The sequence below is a fragment of the Dendronephthya gigantea genome, unplaced genomic scaffold (genome assembly GCF_004324835.1).
Source record: "Dendronephthya gigantea isolate DGI-Jeju-01 unplaced genomic scaffold, DenGig_1.0 000004F, whole genome shotgun sequence".
NCBI classification, from domain to species: Eukaryota; Metazoa; Cnidaria; class Anthozoa; order Malacalcyonacea; family Nephtheidae; genus Dendronephthya; species Dendronephthya gigantea.
Window position 1 is genome coordinate 178,225 of NW_021163014.1, and position 10,980 is coordinate 189,204.

Sequence of the window (10,980 nt, forward strand, 5' to 3'; positions counted from 1 at the left end):
CTCACCAAGCGAAAAGACTACAAGCGAAAGCGACGACACTTGCGAGGAAGTTTACCCCAAAACACGGGTTGTGTTGCAAAATGGGAAACCCCCACAAGAACAGATAAAGTTTGTCGTTTTTGAGGACGCAATTTTGGAAGCTTTCGGGGTATGCAGACTATGTGGTTCAAAATGCACGGTGACAGTGCAAAGCCAACGAGGGTCGTCCTGTAAAATAAGTAGCTGTTGTACAAGCAAAAGCAACCACCATTTCGAATGGATGACTGGTCCTACAGTAAATGGCATGCCCGTATTTCATTTACTTTTGGCATCGGGAGTTCTTGCTACTGGGATGGAGTCATCTAAAGTGCTACGGCTATTCTCGGCGCTAAAGATCCTAAACGTAAGACAGCGGGAGTTATCAAATATTTTAAAATATTACGTTATCCCAACCGTGTACAAGGTTTGGCAAAAAGAACAATTGTCGAGACTAGATGAAATTAAGGGAGATTCGATTGTTGTGGCGTCTGATATGCGTGTTGATAGCCCCGGGCAGTGGTCTTTTGGGTTCTGGCAGAACATTAGACATAGTTCGAAACATCATTTTAGATACACAAGTTATCAAGGTAAAAGGGTCACTAAATTTACTTGTAATTTTTATAACCAGCCCATGTAAACAGTGTTGTTACAATTTGTATCTTTTGCAAACTTATTGATACATTAATTTCAATGTTTCATCAGTCAACAGAGGTGAAAAACTCAAACGCGATGGAGCTGGAGTCCTTGAAACGGCAAATGAAATTTTTGGAAGAAAACAATATTTGCGTGACAAAACTGGTGACAGACTGTCATATCCAGGTTTCATCTTATATGGCCAATGAGAGACCTGAAGTTGAGCACTCATATGATGTCTGGCATGTAGCAAAAGGTATGATGGTTTTCATTTGATATTGTAGTTAAATACAATCAGAATAACCATTCAATAACTAATGTTTATAGGAGTAAAGAAAAAATTGACAAAGCTTGTCAAAAAAAGAAAATTTAAATCAATTAAACCATGGATTGGCGTGAGTAATTTTTTACTAGTTACAAGTTTTATTACACCTGAATGTGAAGTAATATACTTTGTTTTATTTCATACTTGACAGTCCATTGTTAACCATTTCTACTGGGTTGGGAACTCAAGTACAACTGCTGATGAACGAGAGGAAAAATGGCGCAGTCTACTCAACCATATTGTAAACATTCACAAACATGAAGGGCATAAGGTGTTTACTGAATGTCTTCATGGCCCAATAGAAAGAAAATGGCTGAAACAAGGTTTACTTAATATTCATTCTAATTAATTATGAAATCAATCTAGACCTTAATACACCCCTTAATATTTTACATTTATTCTTAATATTTTACATTTATTCATCTTATTAAGGATCTGCTGCTTACAAGAAGTTAACTGAGATGCTAACAAGACCTCGGCTGATTACAAGCAATTCAAAAGTTATCCCAGTATCACCAGACATCTGGATTGGAGGCCAAGCATGCAGTGGACAATGTTCTTGCTTCTAAGAACACCTATCATTCATACCATTCCCTGAGTGCAAGGTAAATGACAATATAGTATAATTTGCAATACTGCAGTAAATAAAAGTGATATATTTGCATCTTTTGAAAGATTGTACTGTGCAAATCTGCATTACAATGAGAACAGCAGTAGAAAACAAGCTACAACAGCAGATGGCAATCTTCGATGAACAATTGCTTATCCAAAAGCATTCAAAGGAGAAAAAGCAGTTGCCAAACCATTGAAGGAAAAGCCAACATATGGTAAGAAATAGTTTACTAAAACTGTAAACGTTTTAAAAAGTAGACAGTTTCATTCTGTAACTAATCTCTCTTTCCAAAAACTAAGATAAATTACAGTAGAGCTAACAAAAGTAACATTTCCTAATTCATTTTTTAGCATATGTGGATCTAATTTTAAAGGAAGCTGTTCAACTTAGAAGTGAATACAATACACTAAAGAATGCTAAGGTCCATGCCATCAAATTTCTACCTGTTGAACCAAAATCACTTGTTGAGCAGTATCTTGAAGGGAAAGAACGTCCATCCAAGGAGCTAGTGGTGGCCAATCGCAAATCTCGCTTCAGCAAGCCAGCTTTACCTGCAAGTACAGAGAGTGAGTCAGCAAAGGTATCATGCGCTTGTAAGGGAAAATGTGCAACCAGAAAATGTGATTGCAGGGGTACAGATCAAATGTGTCACACCGAATGTACTTGTAAAATGGAAAAGTGTAAAAATCGCGAGTAAGAAACATGATATTTATGTGGTGTAAATAATCGACCGAATTAATGTAAACGTGATAATAAAACTGACTTTAAATTAAATTTTCAATCGTGCTTCATTGAATGTACACACTCTAGTTTACTACTTGGACAGATTGCCGGAAAAACTTACCATTTCGACTTTTTTGCGTATTTAAAATGAGTGTAGACGCCATCATGAGACGAAAATCAATCTCGAATGGTCGTGTATACACACGCTGGAAGCGGTCTTCTGTTCTTTTTCCCCAAAATTTGAAATACCCAACGCGAGCATTGTTGGTATGCAACAAGTCTATGCAGTTTGTGCATTCTGCCCAAATCGTCGTCATCCAGAGGCCAGTTTTCCTCAAGATAGCGGCAAACGTCTACTTTCAAGACACCTTCCGACAGCATGTTTGCTTCGAAGTCGCTATGCGTTGTCAAGCACCTTTCTCCTTGCGCTTCAGCCTCTGTTAAGAGCGCGTCATACTCCTCGTACTCCAATGCTTTTTCATGGCAACAAAACGATTCTATGGCCTTTGGTTTTAACGTGCAATGCCCACATTTACACCAACTGAGACTGTGAAGATGCCAGGCATTTTCAACCTCAAACGCATGGTCGACTTCCTTGTCTGATGATTGACTCTCATCTGAGTCGCTATCCTCGCTGCTATTGTTTGCATTCAAGCCCGGTTCGGGTTCAAATTGATAGGGTAATACCTCTTCTACTTGGTTATCGTGAATACTTTCCATTTTTGAAATCGAAAAGTGCTAAATACTTCACTAGAAGTTCGAAATAGCTATATGCGCGTATAAAATACATATGTTGTTTTGATCTACCCTGCACTTGACGTCACAAGTGTCAAGTTACCAAAAGATAATTTTTTTGACAATCGGTCCAAGATGGCAGATGGACTGAATGTTTACCATAAAATAACTCGAGAACTAAACAGTTTTGGTAAAAAATAATACCATATTCGTAATCAGGAGGTCAAATTTACCTGATTGCAAGCATAAAAAAATTTATTGCCAATACCCTTTAATAAAGGAAAGTCTCCGGATATTCTCAGAACTTCAAAGATTTTAAATTATAGCTACTGTAAATTACATTTTAGTTGTGTTTGGGATATTTAACAGTCTTTGCACATTTTGTTTACAAGAGTAGGAGTCTTTAGCTGACCTGAAATTAGTCTAGTAAAGCTACTATCATGCTGGAATTTGTTACAACAAATACAAAATTTTTGGGTCTGGACATCATTGGGGAACAGCTCAATGATTTCAGAGGAAATGACTCAGCTCAAGAGTATAAATTGCCCAAATTATCACAAATTTCAGCATAAATTACCCAAATTTTGGTTGAATTGCATAAAATGGGGGACATGCAACATCCTCCCCATCCCATGCACCCCATGTTTAGTAGTATTCTGAGGTTAGCACAAAAGTAGAATAATATTATTTACTCAAGAAAAAAACTTGCTGTATATCAGAGTTCAAAAATTAAATTACTGTTTCATTCAAATTTTGCTTCAAAAATTTAAATGCAAGTGAAGCTTCATTTGGAAGAACCTCATTTACTTCGGGAATTACCCTTTCACACTCCTCATGGAACTGGGGCTCCAAATAGTAATTCGCAGTTTCAAGAACATTTGAAATCTCTGCAACCTCTTGTAAATCTTCTTCACTTATAGGTGTACCACATTTGGTACCCCCATAATTCTCAGGAAACTTGTAGATGTGTTCTGGGATTCCATCAGGCAAACGTTTGTTTTTTTGTTTTTGTGCTCTATGGTTGTTCCAAATTGTCTCTTTAAAAGTATCCAGCTCTTTTTGAAGCAACGGTATATAAACATATGCAAGCATTAGCCTAAGGGAAAAAAAGCATTAACTAACACTTGATTTGACCTGGCAAGTTTTGCAGCAAAAGCTTCCAAATGTGATATTAAACAATATGGTATATACCTATCAGTTTCATTAGAAGGGTCATAGTCTCCAGCTTCCAATAATGCATTTAACTGTTCCTTAAAGTATGTCTTTAATCGTTCCAGCAATTCCCGCCACCATCGTTCAATTTTATTCTGGGTGGATGGACCATACAATACTGTTTTGGTTGCATCATCCATATTATTGAGTTTTTTCTGTAAATAGCAGTGCATCGTGGTCAGGATGCCTGTTTCAGTTCCTTTGTCTACTCGAATTCTTTGAGGTAATGCTAGAAATCAATTCCAGAAGTTGAACCAATAATATGGGAATTAAAAGGGAAGGAAATATCTAACCAATTTTATCAAAATTACTAACAAGATAAAGCAAGCCTATGATATAATTTGTGAAATAAATTTTTGGGTAGCATTCCCATTTAGTGAGTAAAATCATCTGCCATAGACACTTCCCAAATTTGCTGTATACTTCACATTGTGAGGCTAGACAGAATTTTAACAACCAACAAGCTTATGAAACAAAAATCACTCACTGTGACTCTCTGAAAGGTAGTCAAAGTAGAATCTACCAATGACCTCCGGTTTGTTATTTGTTGTCCATATTCGGAGGAGATTCACTCTTCCGCTAAAAGTGTCTTGTCCTCCATAAATACACTGGGGGAACATTGATTTCTGGAAGCCACATAATTTGTCATGGCCATCTAAAGACATTGTGAAGTCAGCCCTATTAATGTGAGATAAAATCTTAGAAAAGCACATAGAACCTTTCTTAACTAAGGACAAGGGTGGAAAAATGTGGTCATCAATCAAATAAATATCTTGGTACAGTTTGGTTGAAAAATTACCTCAGCGGTGAAGGTGTTGTTCCTTTGAGGCCTTTTTGGTCTCCCCACGTCCCCCCTTCAAACCTTCAGGATCAATTTCTGTCATCACGTCATAAACTAGACGCCTGGGGACATCCACCTTCTTGTGCATGGCTCGGTATCCAAGAAGTCTACCAGGTCCATCCATCTCCTTTCTTACTGCTTCTTCAACTTGAGCCACATCGACTTCGTAATTCGTATATTTGATGTCAAAGAAACTCATCCTTTGGCACAAAGTCCTTAAACTCCACTGGTACATTGGAAATTTTTCTCTAACAAAGTCGAGTATTTCCAAGCGTTGAAAATTTCGATGAACATAGTCCTGCAAATCAGCTTCAAGTTCTTGATCATTTTTCCAGTCCACCATCTTTATTATCAGTTATAAAGTGATATGAATTCTGTGGTCAGCGGATGCAATAATCAAAGAACGCTTCCCCCCCGGTATGGCACGCCTGGGCCACATTTCTTTTTTATTTCATTTTATTTTTTCAAAAAAATAAAATGAAAAGAATCAAATCTAAATTGAATTGAAATCAAAATTAAATGATACTTCCATTGAAATTGAAATTGAACTGAAACTAAATAACAATAAAAATATTTCATAAGTGAATTTTTTTTTTAAACAAAAAACGTACATGGCACACCTGGGCCACCATACTGCTCACATGTTATTATTTAACAAATCATGAATCACATAGCAAGTTTTTATTTTTCTCTACACAACTTTACTTATGATGTGACAAATGCACATTCTGTGCACTTCATCACATTCCGGTCCATTTGTGGAGTATATTGTTGAAAGATTCTGTACATACCTTCATTAGCTCTTCATTTTTACATGTGAAGGAAAGAAGGAAACAGTAATGATCTCAAAGTAACTGAGAGTTGTCTGAATCAGTATGTATGAAATGATACCTTCAAAATGATGCATATTGAAAATGTATAAATTTACTCTACTGAAATATGGTCGCCCAAGTTCTTTATATTTTTCCACAGTGAATTTTTCACTACTTCCTGGTATATCTATAACTATGTCCATATCTAGATACAGTGAAAACCACTCCATCTCATCAATATCTCGAAGATGCTTATTATGGGCAAGCTGCTTACTGATTCCAGCATTTTTTACAGCAATCAATGAATCACCTTTTTGGACATCGACAGGAAGCAGTGAAGATCTTTTTATTTTCAGCCTTTTACCATCTAATTTGATTATTCCAATGTTATTCCAACATCTGGAATGCAATGGTATATTCTGGAATGCAATGCTGATAATAGTATATCTGGAATGCAATTCTATACAATCACCACAATACATGCTACAGCAATATTAAGGGAACAAAAGTGAAGAAAAATTTGGAGCTGCACAATGTTTTATTCTGCTGACTTGATTACCAGTATCCTGATATAAAGCAACCAATAAATGGCGACATTCAATACCAACATTGGCTAAAGTGAAAAGGTTTAATGTGAAAAGATTTAGGAAAAAGGAAGAAAGAAAAAGTTAAGAAGAGGTGCAGGTGGTAAAATCACTGTTCCTTGTCCTTAAACTAATACATACATACATACATACATCATTTATTAGAAGCTCCTCGAAAGGCTTTTCAGCTCTAATTTACACTTCTTAGTAATATACTATATATCGATATATTTACAAGGGTTTGAATTAATTTACAAATATGTCATGGTAATATTTTAAAAACTCCAATTTAAAACATTGGTTGAAATTTACATTAACAGGAATTACTTATTTAAGAAATTCGTGAGAAGGTTTTTCTTCATATTAAGTTTAAAACTTTGGACTGTCATTCTAGATTTTAGTGAGTCCTCAAGGCTATTCCAAATTGATGAAGCCCTATATAAGAAGGACCTTTGAGCTTTAGAAGTTCTACAAAGAGGTTTATGTAATTGTTTACTCTGCCGTGTTACACGATTGCTAATCTCAGAACGAGTAACAAACTTTTGACATAAGTAATCAGGTGCTAACTTGTTCATACATTTGTACGTCATAACGCAGTCCCGTAGATACAAGACATCCTCGACGGGGAGCCAATTCAGTTGCTTTAAGGCAGGTGTTATGTGATCATATTTACGGGATCCTGTCATTATGCGAGCAGCAAAGTTTTGCACTGTCTTAAGTTTGTAAATGTTCTTTTGACTTGTTGAGGACCAAACAGTGGAACAGTAGAACAGCTTGGAGAAGACATAAGATTGTATTATCATTTCCAAAGTTGATTTCCCAAATAGGTTCTTGATTCTATTTATTTGATGCAGTTTCTTCATACAAGATGATACTGACTGTTTGATGTGTTCATCAAATGATAGACTTGAATCCATAATTAGGCCAAGATCTTTAGCATGTTGCACTGGTTGTATTGTTTTCCCAAAAAACGTAAATGAGGTACCGGCTGGAATGTGTTTCAACATCTGCTGTGTTCCAAAGAACATAATCTTTGTTTTATCTGGGTTAGCAAGAAGGCAATTGTTACTTAGATAAGTAGCAACCGTGAAGAGATCATTATTTACTGTTGTTACTACATCTTGTAAGTTTCCAATATGTTCTCCAGCACTTTACCATTAGTAAATATTTCCAATATTTACTAATGGTAAAGTGCTGGAGAAATTGCAAGAAAAAGTTTTGTCAGGCGAAATAAATGTTTGGAAGCTAATAGTGCCAAGAAAGGTAATTAAATCTCAATTATCCCCGAGCCGGTGCAAAGCGCCGTGCGAGGGTACTAATCCCGCCCGGAGACTAGGAATGACACCCAGGTATTCTGACAGAACATAGGCGAATCCAAAGTTGCCCAAATGTCATGGACGTTCAATGGTCATGGCAGTTGTGCGCATGCGCAAAATTTGAACAAAGAAAGAACAGTCATCTACAACTTGCTGATTGGCTAAGACAAAAAGAAAGCATGCATGAGAGCATCAACATTTTAACCATCATTTTGCAAACTATTTTTTAAAAATATAAAATGAAATCATGGAGTCAAATATTAAAACAATAATAAAAGATTTAAAGATCATCACAGCACAGAAACAGTTAGTGAAATAGGAACGACTGGCAGTTTATAATATTTGAAGTGGTAGGTGTCTATATTTTGCTTATTCAGTGTTTGCTGTAAGAATACATTGTTATTTTGACAAGTACGAGCTTGGTATGTCGTTTTACAAGGAGCAAACCAACTGTTTAAGGTTTACATCATCGCTTAAACTTTAAAAAGACTTCTTAAAAGTGTACTTCACAGTATTGATAAAACAAATATCACTTTGCAGCTTATATAGTCGCTAAAATAATTGAATAAAATAAATAATTGAAAAACAACATTCGACGTTTAGTGCTTGTATGGTTATTATAATTATTTGTGCTGTTTTGATGTTTTGACTTTTTAAGGTTTAGCTATAGAAAAGTTTAACACTCACTTAAACTGCAACGTAATGCAGCAGGCAAACAGGTGACTTCAAACAAAGGTGTTCACCTTTACCACTGTCTTTGTTTCCGAAAAATTTGCACGAGTTATTTCATAATATTAGCGTAGAAAGTTATGTCTGCGTTAGCGCACAAAATATTTTGCTTTTGTTTAAATGGCGAGGGGTTGCTACATACATTTATTTCTAGTATATTAATAACAATTAATGATATGATCAAATGCACTTTAGCTTTTGTGATTCTAACACTTCTAATATTGACATAGAAAAGCTAGCACTGTAAATGTTAATAAGGTAGTAAATGATTTAGATTAACCTATCAAGTGGCAATGCACCCTAGTGCACACTACTTTTTTTTTACTTGTCCAACACCAGACAATTTAACTCGTCAGTGGGGAAGCTCTGCCACTTAATGGGTTAATACACTGTTAACAAGACGGACCAAGTAACCTTTCAAGAATCTTTCATTCTTGTTTATTTAAGAAGCTAGTGCTCAAAGCGTATGGCTCAATCGAGAAGTCTTCCTTTTTTGTGGGAGGATGCAAATGCCCACTGGTTGAGATCAGGGGAAGAAAGCTACATGAGTTGGAGAAATTTATGCAGATTAATGATGAAAAAGATGTGAACAGCATGAGTGTGACAAAAGTTGAGAACAGGTTGACAATGCTAAATGAGAGAAAAGAGGGTGAGGATGAAACAGATATGAGAGAACGGCTGAAGGTAATGGAAAGAACACGGTATCTACTTGTATGGCATGACCTATCTGCAGTTGCGAACCATTCCCACCTTGTCTTTATGGCAACCTGTTTGTATGACCAAGCCACATTCTACACCAACAGTGAATAGACCAGAAAAGACCAGACTTGAGTGTTTAGAACAACTCCCAGATCCTAAGGAAAAAAGATCCGAAAGAAAAAAGAAGAAAGAACTAGAAGATCTCTTGAGGGATGAACTGCATGTAGTTCAAAGAGTGCCAACCTTATTATTTACAAGTTCCAACAAAACCTTAGGGTCAATTAACTGTGCTAGTTATGAGATTCTAGGTTTTGAACCCCTCCACAACAATTAGGAAGCCCATCGAAAACCTATTTTGTGAGCTAGCAGACCATCTACCACCCAATGAAGCTTCTAAGTTGAAGGCTTTCTTGAATTGAGCGTTGGGGGGAAAGACACAAAACGAACTGTTGATCACCGCCGTGCTTTGATTGTTGTTTCCAATCAGCTTTGAGCTCAATTAATCCAAAGGTTCAATCGTTGCTTGACACCCTTGTAGCAATTCAAGAAATGACCTACAAATCAGAAGCCAGGAGAACACCACAAGCAGTTATGAGACTCCATAACCTTACCTTTCATCATGCAATGTTGTGCAGGTCAGTAATCGGATTTTCCCTGAAGCAAATGTCAACTCGGAAGTTTTACGGTAACTACTTCCACAACATTACAGCACATGCACCAGTCCAGAACAGATTAATAAGCGGCCGATCTACAAACACCGAACAACAGGAAAAAGTATTTTAATAGGGTTAACAATATAACCGAATGACATCATCTAACCATCCTGACCACATCATTCGTAATGTCTTTCTCCGAGTCCAGGCTGAAAAGGAATTAAAAGCTGAACAACCTCCCACACACAAGAATCTCATTTTTCCAAACTTGCATCTTCTCTACCAAATTTTGGAACACTGTTATTTCTAAACCGATTTTGGCAAGTTCATCTTGAAAGGATCTGTGATTTCTTATTAGCAGGTGAAGGAATTTGGTGGAGAACATGCAACATTGGTGACATTGAGATTTTTATGCAAAGGGAAATCCTGAAGCAGTTCCTAAAGGACCAACTTTGCATCATTTTCGCTCCAGCAACTTCAAGAAAGAGCAGGCTTATTTGATATGCTGTTGGCAAACCTGCTTGGAGAAAAAAATAAAAATGCCTATAATAGTACTTCAGGTGGAAAATTCTAAGGGTAATATGGAGATTGTCATGTGCTGATGTCAGTGCTGTGGATGAGATTGCTGTGGTGATGCTGTGGCTGTGGTGATGCTGTGGTTGGTTGTGATGCTGAGGATAATTCTGATGCTGCGGCTGGTCGTGATGTTGTGGTTGGTTGTGTTGACATTGTTCAAACTAGTGGGGAGGGGGAAAAAGCAGATGACTAATGGAAGTGCTGAGCAATATATTGTTGGACGTAATGTAAGGTTAGTTGAAGTTTCTGAAGAAAATGTTGCTTGTTTTGAGATCAATTGTCAGGAGGAAGCCGATGAAAATACAAATTCAAATGAAGCTGGTACCATGCAAGCCACAAATACAGATAAAGGTACTTTCACCAACATTTGTATTTGACTGTCACATAGATCACTGTCGTCCATGTATGAACATATTTTGCTTAAGGACTTAGCATATTTCTTCTTGTTTATTGGAGAGAAAAACAAGTCCATTAGAATAGAAGCTGGTCGGAGCAATCCACCACGAGAATA

General features: G+C 36.7%; 1 protein-coding gene across 1 annotated transcript; it reads right to left on the bottom strand.

Moving 5' to 3' along the window:
- Positions 1-2,489: 2,489 nt before the first annotated feature.
- LOC114544251 lies at positions 2,490-3,032 on the bottom strand. The gene has a single exon (XM_028562935.1). The coding sequence runs from the start codon at positions 3,030-3,032 to the stop codon at positions 2,490-2,492; it is 543 nt and encodes a 180-aa protein (XP_028418736.1).
- Positions 3,033-10,980: the final 7,948 nt, after the last annotated feature.